This window comes from Chrysochloris asiatica, unplaced genomic scaffold (assembly GCF_000296735.1).
Source record: "Chrysochloris asiatica unplaced genomic scaffold, ChrAsi1.0 scaffold00023, whole genome shotgun sequence".
NCBI lineage: Eukaryota > Metazoa > Chordata > Mammalia > Afrosoricida > Chrysochloridae > Chrysochloris > Chrysochloris asiatica.
In genome coordinates, this window is record NW_006408541.1 from 2,960,321 (window position 1) to 2,981,023 (window position 20,703).

The 20,703-nt window shown below is 45.0% G+C and overlaps 1 protein-coding gene and 1 pseudogene across 1 annotated transcript in view; one reads left to right on the forward strand and one right to left on the reverse strand.

Annotated features, from left to right (window-relative positions):
- The first annotated feature begins 226 nt into the window (after window positions 1-226).
- The window catches only part of CTCFL (CCCTC-binding factor (zinc finger protein)-like), a 38,123-nt gene continuing 17,646 nt past the window's right edge, over window positions 227-20,703 (forward strand). The window contains 7 exon segments of the mRNA XM_006839311.1: window positions 227-799; window positions 1,201-1,426; window positions 4,647-4,817; window positions 7,443-7,576; window positions 10,369-10,489; window positions 10,934-11,083; window positions 20,444-20,604. Of these exon segments, the coding sequence (XP_006839374.1) occupies window positions 227-799; window positions 1,201-1,426; window positions 4,647-4,817; window positions 7,443-7,576; window positions 10,369-10,489; window positions 10,934-11,083; window positions 20,444-20,604 (1,536 nt within the window).
- On the reverse strand, window positions 5,119-5,639 carry LOC102833090 (annotated as a pseudogene).

A 20,703-nucleotide genomic window follows, 5' to 3' on the forward strand; every position in this document is an offset into this window, starting at 1 on the left:
AGAAGCTGCTCAGCTCCAAAGCTGTTCATTCTAGAGTCCTCTGGCCAAAAGTCTGCTTTAACCTAAATCCTGCATCAGCTCACACCTTCCTAGACCTGGGCCAGGTCGGCTTAGTCCTGGACCCTACTAGACCCGATGCCTTGGAGACCAGAACTGTGCTGGGGGGGCAACCCTCACCCCACGGAGCCCTGCTAAAATGCCACTTCCTTCAACAGATCCAGTCATAATGGCGGCGACTGAGGTCCCTGGCCCTTCCGAGCAGTTCACCAAAATCAAACAGTTGGAGTTGATTCCAGAAAAGGCCCCAGAGCAGGAGGAGGAGGAAGACGGGGTGCGCCGAGTGAAGGAGCGCCCGAGCTCCGTTGATGGGGAGGCCCAGTCTCTGTCAGGGGCCCTGTGGCCCTGGACCCCGGAGGGAGAGCTGGAACTGGAGTTGGTGCCGTCCTCGGCCGAGGAGAAGGAGAAGCACATTCTCACCCTGCAGACCGTGCACCTCACCTCCGAAGACTTGCAGGTGGAGGGGATGAGCTGGCTGCCCACACAGCCCCAAGACGGCATGCAGGTGGTGGTACCGCAGGCGGACGTCGTGCTGCCTTCGCTGCTGTGGCTGCAGCCCTCGTTGGGCGAGGAGACCCCGCAGAGCATGCACCAGTGCGTCACCATCAGCATCCAGGACCACGTGTACTCGCTGCAGGAGATGGAGGTGATGCAGGTCCAGCTACTGGAAGAAAGCGTGGCCACAACCAGTGAGGACAGCAGGCTGACTGTCAACCTGGCGAAGACCACTGGCTTGGTCAAGGTAGAACTGGTCTTAAAAACGGACCCTTACGGTGGAAATAAAAGAAAGTCACTTTTTAAAAGTTGTCCTTGTGGAGTTGTATATACAAGCTCTTTTGCAGTTTAAAATTCCACACAGGAAAAATACTTCCCAGAAGACCTTATTTATTTAAAAGGTCTTCTAATTAAAATCTTATAAGGTACATTGGATTAAAAAAAATTTTTTTTAATTAAAAAGTGAGGTGAAAACCTCCTAAACCCGTGACGCTAAATAATTAGTAATTTGGCTGTAGTGGGACCTCTTCGGCATTTCTTTCATTTTTTTGTTTTGCACTATGCATTCTATGGTCACATGGGACAGAGTTGAATCCGATTGTAATGAATCGCATTGTCTTTGTTCCAATCCTTATTTTTGTTTATTAGCTAGGGAAAGGTCAGGAGAGGACCCAGCTGTCGGAGGAAGGTGGATTCCAAGAGCAAGCAGAAGCTCCTCTCTTTCTCCTAGAGGCCAGGCCTGAGGAGGAAGGGAGAGACGAGATTGTGGTGACACTATCCAATTTATACATGGAAGAGCAAGAAGATAGACCAACACCGAATGAAGACAGTGCTGAAAACGCCAGCTCTGGGAAAAGGCAGAGAAAGACCAAGGGTAGGTCTGCCCACCTTGTGTAACAGTGTGCACGAAACAGATCAACAGGTTGTCTTAATGGGAAAAAGACTGGATGAGTGTTCTAGGGTGGTTTAAAACAGGAATGTACTCACTTATGGTTTTGGAGACCACAAATTCGGAATCAGGGTGTGAGCAGGGCTGTGCTCTCCTTGAAGGCTCTAGGGAAGGATCCTCCCTCACCTCTTCCAGGCTCTGGTGGTTGCCGGCAATCTTTGGCGTTCCTTGGCTTGTATGGGCAGCCCTCCAGCCTCGATCTCCGTCTTCACCTGGCATTCTCCTGTGTGTATGGATATTTGCTAATATCCTACCTGGCACTGGAGTTAGGTCACACCCTCATTATTGTAATTCGATTGTATTTACAAAGACCCTATTTCCAAATCAGGTCCCATTCCTAGGTTCTGGGTCCATGTAAATTTGGATGGGGCAGGGGACACAATTCAGCTCAGTGTTACTGTTGTTAGGTGCTGTCCAGTTGGTTCCAAGTCATACTGATCCTGTGCTCGACAGATGAAAACACTGCCCAGTCCTGCACCATCCTCAAAATTGTTACGTTTCAGGCCATTTTGTTGCTACCATGTCAGTCCATCTCATTGAGCATCTTCCTCTTTTTCGCTGACCCTCCACTTAATCCTGCATGACGTCTTTCTCTAGAAACTGGCCCCTCTTGACAACATGTCAAAGTACGAGAGATGAAGTCTCTCCATCCTGTCTAGTAAGGGACATTCGGACTGCACTTCTTCCAAGACAGCTTTGTTTGGTCTACTTGGAGTCCATGACACTTTCTGTATTCTTCACCAACACCACAATTCAAATGCATTGAGTTTTTGACAGGCTTCATTATTTTTTGTCCAACTTTCCCAATCATATGAGGCCACTGAAAATACCATACCTTAAGGTCAGGCACACCTTTGCTCTTTAACACTTCAAAGAGACCTTTTGCAGAAGATTTGCCTAATGCCATATGTTGTTTGATTTCCTGACTGCTGCTTCCATGAGTGTTGATTGTGGATCCAAGCAAAATGAAGTATTTGACAACTTCAATCTTTTCTTATTTATTGGGCCAGTTGTGCGGATTTTTGTTTCTTTACACTGAGGTGTATTCCATACTAAAGGCTGTGGTCTTTGATCTTCATCAGTAAGTATTTCAAGTTCTCTCCACTTTGAGCAAGCAAGGTTGCGTCATTTGCACGTTGCAGGTTGCTAATGAGTCTTCCTCCAATCCTGATACTATGTTGTTCTTCATCTAATCCAATTTCTCTGATTATTTGTACAACATACAGAATGAAGTAAGGATACGACTCTGGCATACACTTTTCCTGATTTTAAACTATTCGGTGCCCCTTTGGTTTGTTTCAAGCAACTACCCCTTGGTCTATGTACAGGTTCCTCATGAGCACAGTTAAGTATTCTGGAATACCTATTTTTCACAATGTTATCCATACTTTTGGACTCCTGGTGTGGTGCTGTGGGTGCTGAACTGCAAAGTCGGTTTAAACTGCAAGGTTGGCGGTTCAAGCTCACCAGTTGCTCCTCAGAAACCCCATTCAGGGTTGCTATGGATCAGAATCGACTTGACGGCACTTAACAACAACATCCATAGTTTAGTATGATCCACACAGTCTAATGTCATTACATAGTCTATAAAGCATAAATGAACATCTTCTGATATTCTCGGTTTTTAGCCAAGATAATTTTGGTATCAGCAATAATGTCCCTGTTCCACATCCCCTTCTGAATCCGGTTTGAATTTATGTCAGCTCATTGCCAAACGCACCAGCTGCTTCTTGAAAACCCTTTACAGGGTTGCTATGAGTCGGAACCAACTTGACAGTACTTAACTTGTCAATATTCTGCTGTAAGTGTTTTTGAATTATCTTCAGCAAAATTTTACTTGCACGTGACATTAATTACACTATTTGATGATTTTCACATTCTGTTGAGTCACCTTCCTTTTAAATAGGTACAAACATGGATTTCTTCCAGTCAGTTGACCAGGTAGCTGTCTTCCAGATTCCTTGTTATAGACAAGTAAGAGCTGCATCTGTTACTTGAAACATTTCCATTTGTATGAGTTCCTAGAGTCTTGTCTTTCCCCAGTGCCTATAGTGACGCGTGAATGTCTTTTTTCAGTAACATTGGTTCTTGATCATATGCTTTCTCTTGAAATGATTTACCACCAGCCAGTTCTTTTTGGTACAGTGACTCTGTGCATTCCTGCCATCTTTTGGTGCTTCCTACATTGTTCAATATTTTCTCTCTAAAATCCTTCAGTGTTACAACCCAAAGATCGAATTTTTTTCTTCAGTTCTCTCAGTGTGAGAATTGCTGAATGTGTTCTTCCCTGTTGGTTTTCTAACTCCAAGTCTTTGCACATTTCACATATAATACTTGGCTTTGTCTTCTTGAGCTGAGCTCTGAAATTTTCTGTTCAGCTCTTTTACTTCATCATTTCTTCCAGTTGCTCTAATTTCTTTACATTCAAGAACAAGTTTCAGAGTTTCTTCTTACATACACTTTGGTCTCTTCTTTCCTTCCTGTCTTTTTAATGACATGTATGATGTCCTTGGAAACCCTCTACAGGGTCACTATGGGTCAGAACTGACTCGACAGCACTTAACAACAACAACAACAAAATCATTGTTGATGTCATCTCACAACTACTCTGGTCTTCAGTCATTAGTGTCTAACTATTGAATCTGTACATGAGATTGTCTCTAAATTCAGGTGGGATATACTCAGGGTGGTTTTTTTTTTTTTAATGTTTTATTGTGAATTATATGATAGTTTACATGGGAGAACTTTAGTTTTACATTCATTCCATCGTATATCATCTCACTGCCATGGTTCCAATCCCCTCCATGCATCATCAACCACCCAAAGGGTATATTCTAGAAACCCGCCCCCTACACTTCCCCCTCCTCCCCCTAGTTTTCGGCCCACAGTCCAAAGTCCCCAGCCACTTCATTACTCCACGTCATCGTCTCTGTCTTTATCTCAGGCATCTCTGTTTCTCACAGGGTCCCTGTAAGTTAGAACTAACTCAGTGACGGTGGGCTGGGGGCTTTTGTTCTACTGTCAAGCTACATTAGGCCAAATGGATGTGCCAAGATACTTAAATGGACTTAAAACAGAATTTGAATCTCTTCTTCCAAAGACAGATTTTTTACAGATACGTATGTTTTGCATCTTCTTCTTGTAGGAATGAAGCGGACCTTCCAGTGTGACATCTGCAAGTTCACCTCTACTAGAGTTTCGAGTTATAATCGTCACGTGAAAATTCACACCAATGAGAAGCCCCATGCGTGCCACCTCTGCCTGAAAGCCTTCCGCACTGTCACCCTGCTGCGGAACCACATCAACACCCACACAGGTGAGGCGGCTGAGAGCAGCTTCCTCCCAAGGATGCGTGCAAAGCTCAAACCCCCTTATGTCTGTGCCACAAGAATGCATCATTTCACACTTCAACTCTCCCTGTTTCTTACTTGCTTTGTTGTTGTTGTTGTTGTAAAAGGAAGCTTTATTGTTTTCATTTGGTCCAGGTTTGCGAGAAGTGGGGTTCTAGGGTGTTGACTATGCTGCCTCTGTGGAGAGCAAGGTTCAGGCAGAAGCTTTGAGGAGAGCAGGGGAATGTTGAAGGCTCTTCACAGGTTGCTGGGCTCCACAGGCTCTTCCTAGTCGTGCTTGAGGGGGATCCTCTCAAAGAGGTATTCGCCTAGCCCTGCCTGGGGACCCGCCATCCTACGGAGGAGATTGGTCAAGTGGTCGCCCATCTTCTTGATCATTTTCATCTCCTTGTCAAGGAAATGGTTCTCCAGAAAGTCACAGAGGTGGGGGTCTGTGTGGGTAACACCCACTGCATACAGATCCAGAAGGGACTGGTTCAGGTTCATCTCCAGGGTCAGGGCGGCTTCCATGACGTCCAGGGTTCTTTCTCACTCATCTTGGGATGGCTTCTGCACGTCCTGGAAGAGTGCGCAACCACCATGCTGGTTCTGCAGTTTCAAGAGACTGCGCACTTCTCCTTCGCCAACTCACGGTAGAAGTGTCCCACACCTTCCAAGGCCATATCATCGCAATCCAAATAGAAGCCCAGAGAGAGGTAGGTGTAAGAGACCCACGGATGCAGATTAACCAGACGGTTGACGCCAGCCTCTGCTTCAGCGGAATAATTCTGATGGATCTGAGAACTCATGGTTAGTCGGAGATTTGGAGCTAACCACACACGTACGCAAAAAACGGTGTTTAGCTGGTCCCGGTAACAGGGAATGGTCAAGAAGATGGTCCTGGAGAAGAGATTGCACCTAAAGAAGATGTTTGAGGCTGGAGGTGGGAGAGTCCCCAGATCTCTTCTGTCCAAACACTGTCGAAGCAAGACACAGATCCATGGGACCGCAGCGCAAACGTCTCTTATTTGCTTTTAAACACTGGATATTCCTAGGATTTCCTTCAGAATATCTGTGGAATCCCTGGGTGGTGCAAACAGTTAACTTATTCGATTGCTAACTGAAAGGTTGGTGGTTCGAGTTCCCACAGAAGCGCCTTGGAAGAATGGCCTGGCTATCTACAGAAACCTTCCTCTCTCCACAGCTGGTTCAATAATTCATTGCAGTGACCCCACAGAACTCAGACACCATATTCACCGTTATAGGGACTATTGGGGAAGGTTATCCTCTAGCCCACAACTCCTTGGCCTGGCCCCTACCCTGCTCAGGTAATGTTACAAAGCAGCCCTTTTAGGGTTACCAGTAAGTGTCCAAAGGACACTCCACTCTGCCATCTGCCTCAGCCTGAAGGCATTCCGCTGTGGCACCCCATTCCACAACGAGCCTCCTGCCCAGAGGCATTCGGCTTTGTCTGCTCTGTCTGCTGTCTGCTGCCACCACTCCCTCCAGTGTCACAGCCTTCTGTCCCTGAATTGAGGTTCAAAGCGCAGGGATCTGGGGCTCCAAAGGATGTGCCCCACTCCTGGCTCTTCCTCTTTGCTGGTAGTGAGGTCCCCCCATCCTCTGCTTCTGAGATGGCTCATTTTATACCCAACAGGATGGCAAAATTGTCCCATCACAGTTAGCCCCATATAATCCATCAACATCTTCCTCCACCATCTCTTAAACAGATTCATCCAGGAAAAACCACGTGGTGGGAGTTTTCAAAGACTGAGGTTGGACGTCGCAGTAACAGCTAACTGCATGGTACCAGTTTTTTCCAAGAGACTCGCCATCGGCAACCCTGTGGAGCACAGTTCTACTCTGACACATGCGGGGTTGACACGAATCAAAACCAACAATAGTTATGTTGTTGTTGTTGTTAAGTGCCATTGAGTGGGTTCTGACCCATAGCAACCCTGTAGGGGGTTTCCGAGGAGCAGCTGGTGAGCTTGAACCGCCGACCTTGCAGTTCAAACGGTTTTGCAGTCTGGCGCATTAACCCACAGCACCACACCAGGACTCCAACAATAGTTATAGAGCCCCTTAATTTTCAAAGCATTTTGAGGAGCCCTGGTGGCACCATGGTTGAGTGCTATACTGCTAACCAAAAAGTCAGCGCTCCAGCCCCCTCAGCTGTTTTGAAGGAGAATGTTGTGGCATTCTGCTTCTGCGCAGATTTAGTCTTGGAATCCTCTGTCTTACAGGGTCACTGTGTGTCAGGATCAGTGGGTATGGGCCCAGGAGGCTTGTGCAGTGTGGCGCTGTGGGTTAATGTGCCACACTGCAAAGTCGGTTTGAACTACAAGGTTGATGGTTCAAGCTCCCCAGCTGCTCCTTAGAAACCCTATACAGGGTCACTATGGATTGGAACTGATGAACGGCACTTAATAACAGCAAGAAAATAATGAAAAGATAGGGCTGGAGTCTCAGTGTGGTGCAAGGCTGATTTGAACCACAAGTTTGGTGGTTCAAGCTCCCCACCCGCTCCTTACAAACCCTATACAAGGTCACTATGAGACAAAACTGACTCCGCAGTCCTTAACAACAACAATCTTGTATGAAATGTGTAGGAACCAGGCCGTATAAGTGCGAAGACTGCGACATGGCATTTATTACCAGTGGAGAACTCATCCGACACAGACGCTACAAACACACTCATGAGAAGCCCTTCAAATGCCCCATGTGCAAGTACGCTAGCGTGGAGGTGAGTGTGCCCCCTCCCCACCGCCCCAAGCTTGACCCTGACTCAGGACGCTCTTACGGTAAAACCAGACCCAAACCCCAAACCCAAACTTACACCCACCCTGTAGGACAGGGTGGGATTGCTCCTTAGGGTTTCTGAGACTAGAAATCTTTATGGGATCAGACAGCCTCATCTTTTCCCAGCGGAGTGATCAGTGGGTTTGAACCACTAACTTTGCGGTTCCTGGCCCAACACTTAACGCACTGTGCCACCTATTACGCTGTGACCTACTACAGGCTGATCATGATGGATTCTAGTTTTAAACCTGCACTAGAATCCAGTATGACATAGTTTTTATTAAAGACATTCTTCATAGAAAATCAATACAGGAACTAATACACAGTCTATTTCTCAAATTTTGAATGAAAATTGGATTTCTCTTTTTCTTGATTACCAATTAGTGAAGGCAATACATAAAGGTGTACAAATTAGGAATAAAAATTACTTCTCCTCAAGAAACCATCCTCAAGTTTGCTAAAAAGTTCTGCCTCGGGTGTTCTGCAGAAATCACTCTCACAAGATCAGATGGGATTTACCCACCTAACCAGAGTTGTGGCGAATTTGTTTTTTCAGATTCCCCTCATTCCAGGTGCAAAGCAGCTTGCTTACAATTTTAAGCTGAGCCATTTTGCATGTTTAATTACAGAAAGACTCCTACCCTTTCCAAATGTCAGGGGAGTGTCTTGTTATTTCACCAGGGGTTTGATTTGTATTGTATCAGGGTTAGCAAGGAGCTTTGGCAATGCAGTGGTTAAGCATTTGGCTAAAACTGACAGGCCAGAGGTTCAAATCCACCAGCAGCTCCACAGGAGAAAAGATCTGGTATTCTTTGTGCATAAAGATGATAGCCTAGGAAGCCCTATAGGGCAGTTCTGCACTGTACTCCCAGGGTACACTATGAGTCAGGACTGAGTTGACATGAAGGGTCTGCAGTTTAGCAGTACATTAAAAGAAGGGACAACAGAGCCCTACAATTGGCTTTTCATTGTCTGCTTCTACCAGCTGATTCTTAAGCTGCTCCCCCCACACCCGCCCCTCATTTCTTAGGAAGCCCAGTTGGAAAAGGCTGAAGAGTGTTCCCTGGAGTGGATCTAAGTTAAAGGGGACAGTGAAAAGTTTAAATATAGAAATGATGCAATCATGTTTCATAAATTGGGGGATTTCACAGATGGGGTCAGAATCTTATTCCAAGAATTATTTTGTCTGCTGTTGCTAATTTTAAAAGGTTAAAAGGTTGCAACTGTATTATGAGAACCCAAAACAAAGGTTTCAAAACACAAAGGCATTTTAGAATCCTAAGCCTGGAATAACCTTTTAGCTGGTGTCCTGTGAGGTCCAACACCGCCTTCCCAGGCCAGTTGCCATTGACCTTAGAAACATCTGCCACTGGAACCCTGTGGAGCAGACCAGCTCTGATATACGTGGGGTCACCATAAGCTGGAGTTGACGCCATAGCATCTGGTAAACAAAGATCTCATACCTGTACTTAGCAGCAAGGCAGACTTCTCAGTCCACGTGCCACCAGACAGGGGCCACCGATTTACACGGGTGTCCAATCTGCTAAGGAACCCTGGTGGTCCAGTGGCTTAGCACTCATCTATAACTGGTCAGCGGTTCATACCAGGCCTTTGAATCAGTTGTTCAAAGCAATTTGAACCAATTCACTCATGACTAAGGAAGCAAAACCAGACCAGACCCCTATTTTTAAAATTTGGATGATCCGGAACACTAACTGGAATGGGAAACATTGGAATGGGGGCTCAGAAGAGCCGTAGGGAGGGAGCCCTTCAGGAGTCTGATGCAGGAGACTGCATTATTGACAAGACCACAGAGAGAGCCACACGGTCAAAGCAGTTCGTTCAGCCGCCATCTTTGAGCCGGGCACTGTTGTTCCTGACTCTGCTCAAAATCCGATGGACAAGAGGTCAGCTTGCTGTGCATCGTGGATGCTGCCCTGCTTTTTGAGAGGGAGATTGTTTTCCATTCCTGGTATTGTTTTAAAATTTGAATGAAAAAAATTCAGTGCTGTTTCAGTTTTACTTCCTTATCCATGATAGAACCAGGAAGGAAAAGTTTGAATCCCTGATTCAAACCCACCAACCACTTCTTAGGAGAACGATGTGGCAGTCTGTCTCCATGAAGACACACAGCCTTGGAAACTGGGGGGCATTTCTACTCCGTCCTACAGGATCACTCGGAGTCACAATCAAACAGATTTGAAGGGGTCCTGGTGGCACAATGATTAAGCACACCACTGCTTGCCAGTCCAGCTCACACTCACAGGTCTATCAGAGAAAACACTCTTGTGACGATGACAACCTAGGAAACCCTGTGGAGCAGTTCTGCTCAATCACATGGGTTCACCATCCCCTAACCAACAGCTGAAGGTTCTCCCTTGATGTGCGCAAAGGAGACTGCCCTGCTCTCTCCACTGAGCCATCCTCATAGATACTTTGGTGTTTCCGAGTGTGTACTGCCTTACACTTAGTAAAACATCAGAGAGATTGCAGCTTTCCTTTTGTAAACTGAAGAGTTGACTATGTACGCCTCTTGAAGCAACTGTTCATTAGTCCCTAAAGGAACTCAAACATAATGAATTTTTTAAAAATTGCCCTCGACAGAAAATCCCAAGAAACAGCTTGTTCAGGTTTCTCATTGTGGGGCATGTGTCCTGATCCAATATTGGTGTTGAAACCCAGTCCCCGTGAGCAGTGTGCACCGAGTTCTCACTCTGTCTTGTGTTTCCTCACCAGGCCAGTAAACTGAAGCGTCACATCCGCTCCCACACGGGGGAGCGCCCCTTCCAGTGTTCCCTCTGCAGCTACGCCAGCAAAGACACCTACAAGCTGAAGCGCCACATGAGGACACACTCCGGTGAGTTTTTCAAGTGTAAGGTCAGGAAGGAGCCCTGGTAATGCCATGGCTAGGCACCCGACCACTGAACAAAAAGTCAGCCGTCCCACGTTCAAACCCACCAGCCGCTACGCAGGAGAAAGACGAGACAGTTTGCCAGCCTTGGGGAGCCTACGGGGTAGTTTTCCTCTGTCCTGCAGGCCCAAGAGTCTGTCGTGAAATGATCAGTCGCCACCAGACATTAGGAAGATCACAGATGGGGGCACTGTTGACACATCTGTACAAGGGGGATTCCACTACCTTTCCATTACATTTTTCTGTGGACTTTTGGAAGCCCCCCCTTGTATTTGCCAGGGGGATTAGACGTCTTAGGCGGGAGTTTGAAAAAGGCCCAGCTGTCCTTCATCCAGGCTCGGGCTGCACCCACAAGGCTACTCTCTGAGTTTGTTGTGTTGTGTGTTGCAGGGGAGAAGCCCTATGAATGCCTTGTGTGCCACGCACGGTTCACCCAGAGCGGTACCATGAAAATGCACATCCTACAGAAACACAGCGAGAATGTCCCCAAGTATCAGTGTCCCCACTGCACCACCGTCATTGCAAGGAAAAGCGACCTACGTGAGTAGCTGACGTTGAGCCGATTCTGGCTCCTGGGGACCCGTGTGAGTCAGGTTGGAAGTGGCTCCCCAGACCCTTCTTCCAAAGCAACTTTGGGTGAACTCAAAGCACCAACCCTTTTGGTTTGCAGACGAGCACGTTAACCATTTGTACCACCCCGACCCCCGAGGGTTCCGTCTCAAATACATCAAAAAAACCCCATCAGATCCAACTCATGGCAACCGCATGTGTGCAGAGTGGAACTGACCCAATCGCTTTTCAAAGCTACGACCTTTCAGCAACTCATCTCCAGGTCTTACTTCCAAGAACCTCCAGGAGAGTTCGAATCACCCACCTTTCAGCTTGTAGCCAAATATTAACCCTTTGTGGGCCACCCAGGCCTCCTGCGTGAGTGGCCTGTATGGCACTGAGTATTCACCCAGGAATCCTAGAGGGGCTATGAGCTTAGCTGGACTGCTAACTGCAAAATTAGCAATTCAAACCCACCAGGGAGAAGCTCCCAGAAGGATTTACAGTCTCAGAAACCCTAAATAGCAGTTCTTGTCTTCCTTGAGGGTCCCTGTGCGTCAGAACCGACTTGATAACACTGGATGTTAGTGGGGCTGGTGGGTGGTGGCTGGTGGGTGGGCTATCGAGTACGACTCATAGAGACCCTGTAGCGGATTTCCGAGGCTGGGGTGGTGCTGTGGGCTAATGCGTCAGACTGCAGAGCCATTTGAACTGCAAGGTCGGTGGTTCAAGCTCACCAGCTGCTCTTTGAAAACCCTATATAGGGTCGCTATGGGTCGGAATCCACTCAACAGCACTTCACAACAACAAATCTTTACAAGAGCAGAAAATCTCATCTTTCTCCCACAAAGCAAATGGTAGATTTGAACTGCTGACCGTGAGGTTATCAGCCCAGCTTATAACCCACTATGCTACCAGAACTCCTTGTTAGTGGGTGTGTTGGGCTGCAAAGTTGCAGGGAGCTAGGCTTGATTCCAGAGTGGTGATCTTCAGGCTCCCTGGGAAGTTTCCTACTAGTGGTCCTGTGGTGCCATCTGGTGTCAGAACTCTGCAAGTACATGTCATAGCATGTGCTCAGTGTCCTGGCCTGGGCAGGGTGTCTGAGAGAAAGGCATTTTAGCCCAGAAGGTTCTTTCTTGGATATTATTTCACTACATCGGGTTTGTGTTTTAAAATAACATTTTTGTGTGTTTTGGAGAAGATTTGCACAGAAGTTTAGGTTCCCAGTCAACAATTTTTACACAAGTCATTCAATGATACCAGTTGTGTTCTTCACAATGTTTGGACAATCTCCTGGTTTCCATTCTGGTTGTTCTGTTTCCATGAATCTAGTCTCCCTACTCCATTATCCTTTCATCTTTGTTTTAAAATTGTTGTTGACCACTTGGTCTCATAGAGGTGATTTTTAAAAGGAGCACTGTACTTCTGGGTGTGTTTTTTGAGGCACTCTGTTATTTAGCTTCAAGGTGAGTTCAGGAGCTACTTTGAGTTCAAGGTTGAAAGAGTTCAAGGAGCCTTCAAAAAGTTCATGGAAAGATTGCATTATTTTTTGTTCCAACTTTTCCAAAAACTTTTTGAAGCCGTTTCGTATCTCTAGACAGAGAGTCTTAGTTACCCCTCCAGTCTCAACCAATGAGGTAGGTCTGTTTTTTGTTTTTAGGACTGTGAGGTCCTGTGACCCGTTTACCATCCATTCTGTCAGTGACTTCATGAGAGCAGTTGGTGGTGGTAGCTGGGTAGCATCTAGTTCTTCTGGTCTCAGGGTAGAGCTGACCAAGATTCATGTAGACAGTTTGTCCTGAACGAGCTGTTTTATCTAAGTCTTTGCTTTCCTTCATTCTCTTTTGCTCCGGCCAAGTAGACACCAGTAGTTAGTTGCCTCTTGAGGGCTTGTTCTCGCAAATTAGGAAAAACTGGGGTTCCAAGGCATCAAGTGAACTGTCTGAGTCACATGACCCAGAAAGCAAGGAGACAACCAGGCAGGAAGTTCTGACTCTTTGTCTCGTGTTCTCTGCAGGGATCACCAGTGCCAGCAGGCATTTCTGTAGCATTCAGACTTCAGCAAAGTCTGAAGACAGATGAGTCGGGGATGCTCTTGGCATCTAGTAGCCGGAGGTCAGAGGTGCTACTAATGATCCTAACTAACAGAATAGTCCCACAACAAAGGTAGTAAGTAAAAGTAAGAGGCAAGACATAATTCTCTCTTCGGGACTTGATTAAGTTAAGAGAGGCAGCCAGGTAACATGAAAAACCATATCCTAACAACTCGAGAATGATGAGCGACTCTGGTTACCAGCCTTTGCTGTTGTGAAGTGCAGTCGATTCTGTTCCCACAGATAGCCACCCCGTATAGGATTTCCAAGGAGCAGCTAGTGGGTTTGAACTGCCGACCTTGTGGTTCGAAGTCCAGTGCTGATCCTACAGTGCCACCCCGGGCCTTCAGCAGCCTTAGGAATCTGGATTTTACCCGGCCTTAAGGCCATCCTTCTGCCTCAGTGGTGCTGTAGTATCAGCATTAGACAGGAATGGAGAGGTCGGCAATTCCAATCCACCACCCGATCCTCGGAAGAAAGATGAGGCTGGCTGCTCCGGTGAAGATTTACAGCCTCAGAAACCCTCACAGAGTCACTATGAGTCTGAATGAATTCAGTGGCAGTGAGTTTTGAAAACAAGGACATACTTTGGGTACTTAGAGGGGCAGAGATAGGATTCAATGAGTGAGCCTCTCTCGTGTGAGTGTCAGGATTCCCAGGCCACCTTTATCCTGGGATCTTTTTTCTCCTTTCCAGAAGATATGCTGCCGTCGCAAAGTCCCGGATATAAGACACTGCTTTGCAAGCATGTCAGAAAGGGTAGGGGTACTGAGCCAGGCCTTAACTTTTCTTTTACATCCTGACCCTGTGTCAGTGTTCCTGTAGCTTTCAGCTCACACACACACACACAAAAAAAACAAGTGTCCCGTGGGATTCCGTAGGCTGCAGAGCCACGAGGGCATTGCTAAGAGTGGGACAGGAGCTTTTGACACATGATAAAGTGATAGAGCTACTGCACGCCCGAGTCAGTGACACGCTCCATATTGCCTCTGTGTTGAGCATGCTGGATGAGAAGTCAGGCTGTCTGGATGGCTGACCCCTCTGTCAGTCAGTTGTCAATAGACCCGGACTTAGAAAAGATACCCGAGCCGGTTCAGTCTGGCCTCACCGTGGGTCTCAGGTCAGTTTCAAAGTAGGAAGTAGCTGGACAGTGACTTACATCAGAACACCTGGACTCTTCCCTTTGGGCAGGTAGTCGTCTCCTTGCTGTGTAAAACCACCTTCACGTTGTTCTAAAACTCCATTGCAGGACCCCCAGAGCCTCCGTGCACTTCGTTAGCCTACACTTTCCATCCAACGTGACCCACTTTGTAAAACAGTTCACACCCTATGGAAAGAGTCTGAAAATGGCATTTCTAGATGTTGTCCATTGAAACTCACGGTTCAGCCTGGAACCGTTTTGCCCCCTTGTGGACATTTGATGATGTCTGAAGACGTTTTGTGTTTTCCCACTTGAGAGGTGTTACTGACATCTAGTGGGCAGAGACTAGAGAAGCAGCTACAGGGTATAGTCAAACTCAAAAAACTACTCCTTGTAATCAATTCGGACTCATAGTGACCCTGAGTAGGGTTTCTGGGGCTGTAAATCTTTATGGGAGCAGAAAGCCTCATCTTTCTCCCCCAGAATGGCTGGTGGGCTTGAACTGCCAACCTTGCTGTTAGTCTGTTGCTGTTTGTTAGGTACCGTTGAGTCGGTTCAGACTCGCAGCGACCCAGAGCGAACACTGCCTAATCCTGCTCCAGCCTCACATGTGAGCTCCTTGCTGTTGCCACTGTGTTAGTTCATCTCGTTTGGGGTCTTCCACTTTTTCACTGACCCTCCACTTTGCCAAACATGATGCTCTTCTCCAGGGCCTAGGCCCTCCTGATAACAAGTATGAGAGATGAAGCCTGACCATCCTCACATCTAAGGAGTGTTCTGAATGCACTGTTTTCCTAGACATTTGTTTGTTCTTCTGGCAGTCCATGGCATTTTTAATATTATTCTCCAACACCAGAATTCAAATGTATCATTCCTACGGCCTTCCTTATTCACCCACCGATTTTCATATGCATATGAAAGATCAAGAATTCTGTGGCTTAGGTCAAACCCACCCACTTTAGTCCTCAAACTGATATGTTTGCTCTTTAGCTTTTTAAAGAGCTCTTGTGCAGCAGATTTGCCCAATGCAATAAGTCATTTGATGTTTTCATTGTTGCTTTAATGAGTGTTGATTGTGGATCCAAGCAACATAAAGACTTCGAAAACTTAAATCTTTTCTCCATTTATCATGATGTTACTTGTTGATCCAGTGGTGAAGATTTTTGTTTTCTTTACATTGAAATACACCATCTATATTGAAGGCTGTGCTCTTTGATCTTAATGAGTATTTTTAAATCTCTTTGCGTTCAGCAAGCAAGGTTTTATCATCTGCATATCACGGGTTATTAATAAGGCTTCAGCTGGTTGTGATACAACATTCTTCATATAAATCTTCTCAGATTATTTGTTCAGCAAATAATGTTTGAATAAATATGATGAAAGGATACAACCCAGGCACACAACTTTCCTGATTTTAAACCCTTTGGTGTTCCCTTGTTCTGTTCAAACAACTGCCTGTTCGTCTATGTACAGGTACTTCATGAGCACAATTAAGTGTTCTGGAATACCCTTATTTTGCAATGTCTTCCATAGTTTGTCATGACCTACATAGTCGAAAGCCTTTGCATAGTCAATAAAGCACAAGTAAACATCTTTCTAGTATTCTCTGCTTCCAGCCAAGATCCATCTGATGTCAGCAATGGTATCCCTTGTTCAACGTCCTCTTCTGAATCTGATTTGTACTGTCAATGTACTGTAACAATCATTTTTAAATTATCTTCAGTACAATGTTACTTGCATATGATATTACTGATATTGATTGATGATTTCTGCATTCCTCTGGGTCCCATCCCTTTGTAATGGTCACAGATACGGATCTTTTCCAATCCCTTGGCCAGGTAGCTGGCATCCATATTTCCTGGTACAGACAAGTACTGCATCAGTTTGTTGAAAGATCTCAGTGTGTATTCAATCAGTTCCTGGAGCCTTGTTTTTCACTAATGCCTTCAGCGCCACTCATACGTCTTCTGAAGTACCATCAACTCTTAATCATAGGCTCCCTCTTGAAACGGTTGGGCATCAACCATTTCTTTTTGATACAGTGACTCTGTATTCCTTCCGTCTTCTTTTGATACATTCTGCATCTTTGGGTATTTTGCCCATAGAATTCCATCAGTATCACAAGTTGAGACTTCAATTTTTTCCTTCAGTTCTTTCAGCTTGAGAAATGTTGAATGTGTTCTTCGCTTTTGGTTTTCTAACTCCAGGTCTTTGCACATTTCATGATTTGATTTGGTCTTAAACTGCCCTTTGAAATTTTCTGTTCCGCCCTTAACCTGTGCCAACCTCACAATCATTGTTAGGTTTAAACTCATTGCTGCTGCCACTGTGCTAAGCCATCTCGTCGGGTGTCTTCCTCTGTTTGGTTGATGCTTTACTTTACCAAATATGATGTCCTTCTCCAGGGACTGGTCCCTTCTGATAATATGTCCAGATTATGAGAGACGAAGTCTGGCCATCGTGACTGTACTTCTTCCAAGAAAGATTTGTTTGTTCTTCTGACAGTCCATGGTACTTTTAATATGCTTTTCCTACACCGTAACTCAAATGCATCAATTCTTCTATGGTCTTCCTTACTCACTGTCCAGCTTTCACATGCATATGAGGCTATTGAAAATACCAAGGCTTTGGTCAGGAACACCTTAGTCCTTAAACTGACATCTTTGAACACGGTAAAAAAGATCTTGTACAGAAGAGTTGCCAAATCTATACATCTCTTGATTTTTGTCACTGCAGCTTCCGTGAGCATTGATAGTGGATCCAACTTCAGTCTTGTCTCCATTTATCAGGGTGTTATTTACTGGTCCAGTGGGTTTTGTTTTCTTTATATTGAGGTGCAACCCATACTGAAGGCTGTGGTCTTTGATCTTCACCAGTATTTTAAGCCATCTTCACTTTCAGCAAGCAAGGTTGTGTCATTTGCCCTTTACAGGTTGTTAATGAGTCTTTGTAGCGCTGTGGGTTAATGCGCCAGACTGCAAAGCCATTTGAACTGCAAGGCTGGTGGTTCAAGCTCACCAGCCGCTCCTCGGAAACCCTATACAGGATTGCTGTGGGTCGGGATCGACTCGACGGCACTTAACAACAACAACAACGAGTCTTTGATGCCATGATGTTTTCCATATAATCCATCTTTTTGGATTATTTGCTCAGCATACAGATTGAATAAGTATGGTGAAAGAGTACAACCCTGACACACACCTTTCCTGATTGTAAGCCATTCCATGTCCCTTTGTTCTGTTTGAGCAACTGCCTCTTGATTCATGTATAGCTTCCTTATGAGCACAACTAAATGTTCTGGAATACCCATTCTTCACAGTGTTATCCATAGCTTGTCATGATCTACATAATCAAAAGCCTGTGCATAGTCAGTAAAGCACAAGTAAACATCCTTCTGCTATTTTCTGCTTTCAGCCAAGAGCCATCTGACATCAGCAATGATGGTCCTCATTTTGTGTCCTCATGTGAATCAAGCTTGAACCTCTGGAACTTCAGTGTACTGTTGCAGCCATTTTTGAATTCTCTTTAACAACATTTTACTTGCATGTGATATTAATGATAGTGTCCAATTTCGTCATTCCGTTGGCTCCCCTCTCTTTGGAATGGCACAGAAATGCATCTCTTCCAGTCAATTAGCCAGGTAATTGTCGTCCAGATTTCTTGGCATAAACAAGTGAATGCCTCCGGTGTCCACAGCCGCATCAGTTTGTTGAAAGATTTTGATTTATATTCCATCTATTCCCAGTGCCTTGTTCTTTTCCGGTAACTTCAGTGCACCTTGGACGTCTTCCTTTAGTATCTTGATCATATGCTACTTCTTGAAATGGTTGAACAGCGACCATTTGTTTTTGGTATGATGACTCTCTGTATTCCATCCATCTTATGTTGATGCTTTCTGTATCATTTACCCATAGAATCCTTCAATATTTCAAGTCGAGACTTGAAGTTTTACTTTGGTTCTTTCAGTTTGAGAAATGTTGAGTATATTTCTCCCTTTTGGTTTTCTAACTACAAGTCTTTGCACATTTCATTATAATACCTTACTTTATCTTCTCAAGCTGCCCTTAGAAATTTTCCATCCAACTCTTTTGCATCCTCATGTCTTCCATTTGTTTTATCCTCTCTATACTGGAGAGCAAGTTTCAGAGTCTTTTTTTTAAATGCTTTTTTGTCTTTTCTTTCTTACTTGTCTTTTTAATGACATTATTATACTTTCTTCCTGGATGGTGTTCTTGATGTCATCCCACAAATCCTCTGGTCTTGAGTCATTAATGTTTAATGCATCAAATATGTTCTTGAGATGATCTCTGACTTCAGGTAGGATGTGTCCAAGGTCATATTTTGGCTCTTGTGGCCTTGTTTTAATTGTCTTCAGCTTCAGCCTGAGTTTGCAAATGAGCAATTGATGGTCTGTTCCACAGTCTGTGCCTGGAGCAGCTTTTTCTTCGTTTCTTCTCACAGATGTGGTCAATTTGACTTATGTGTATTCCATCTAGTGAAGTCCATGTGTATAGTTATCTTTCATGTTGTTTAAAAATGGTGTTTGCAATGGATTAGTCATTGGTCTTGCAAAAATTCTATCATGTGATCTCCAACATTGCTTCTGTCATCAACACCATATTTTCCAACTAGTGATCCTTCCTCTTTGTTTCCAACCTTCCCATTCCAATCACTTGTAATTATCAATACATCTTGATTGCATATTTAATCAATTTAGACTAAAGAAGCAGATAGAATTCTTAAGCTTCATCTTTACTGACTTTACTGTTGGTGCGTAAACCCATGCCTACAGATCTTACTTGTAGGCATGTGGATCCTATCCTATCACAGACAGCATTGTACTTCTAGATCTTGGAATGTTCTTTTTGACAACGAATATAATACCATTCCTCTTGAATTTGTCATTCCCAGCATAGTAAACCATAGGATTATAAGATTCAAAATGGCCAATACCAGTCCATTTCAGCTCTGATGATACTGGGATTCTCCCGAGATAGTCAGTTTGATTCCTGTGTATTCCATTTGTTGAGGTCCATGTGTATAGTCCAAAAAAAAAAAAAGACATTTTCAATGAGTAAGTTGTTGATCTTGCAAATTTCTATCATGCGTTCTCAAAGCTCTATTTTCCAACTACTTTTGTTTTCTCTTTGTTTCCAACCTTCGTGTTCCAGTCACCGGTAATTATCAATGCATCTTGAGTGCATGTTTTACATTGAAGAAGTTGCTATCATTCTTCAGCTTCATCATCACCGGTTTTAATTGTTGGTGCATAAATTTGAATAACCGATCTTCCTTGTAGACATATGTATATTATCCTATCACAGACAGCGTTGTACTCCAAGATAGATCTCGAAATCTTCTTTGTGACAATGAATGTCATGCCATTCCTCTTGAATTTGTCATTCTCATCATAGTAAACCATATGACTGTCTGATCCCAAGTGGCCAATACCAGTCCATTTCAGCTCACTAATGCACAGGATTATCTATCTTTATGCATTCCATTTCATTTTTGACAATTTTCCTAGATTCATACTTTGTGCATTCCACATTCTGGTTATTAATGGATGTTTGTAGCTGTCTTCTCATTTTGAGTTGTGCCTCATCAGCAAATGAAGGTCCCGAAAGCTTTGCTCCATTCATGTCATTATGGTTACCTCTTTGAGATTGCAGCTCTTTCCTAGTCGTATTTTGAGTGACCTCTAACCTGAGGGACTTGTCTTCTGGCCGCATAGCTTACAGTTTCCCACTTCTATTCATAAGGTTTTCAGTTACTAACCATTCAGGAGTAGTCCACCTCTCCTTCTTCCTAATCTGTCCTCGTCTGGAAGCTCAGCTGAAACCTGTCCACCACGGGTGATCCTGCTGGTGTTTAAAATACCGGTGGCATAGCTTCCAGCATCCCAGCAACACCCAAGCCCCCACAGTACAGCACACTGACAGACGAGGGGTACCATCCTCCAGAACCATGCCAGGACTCCAATGCTTGGACCCCATAATTATCTGGTCCCAAAGATCTGTAGTACCAAGGCTGAGAAACACAGATGTGGAGGGCAGGGGGACTCCACCTAACAGAAACCCCTCTATTTAAGGATGCTGTATCCTGTGGTTATTCTAGGCGTCCACTTGCGTAACTTGCACACGTACAGTACCACAGAGATGAGATGCCGCTACTGTCCTGCCGTCTTCCACGAGCGCTACCCCCTCATCCAGCACCAGAAAACTCACAAGAATGACAAGAAGTTCAAGTGTCAGCACTGCAATTATTCCTGCAAGCAGGTACTGGGCTCAGTCGATTTGGGACGCGGTGGAACGCCCATGAAGGCGAGGTTGGGGTGGTGTTCTCCATCACTTTGAAAAGATTTTACAGCTTCATAC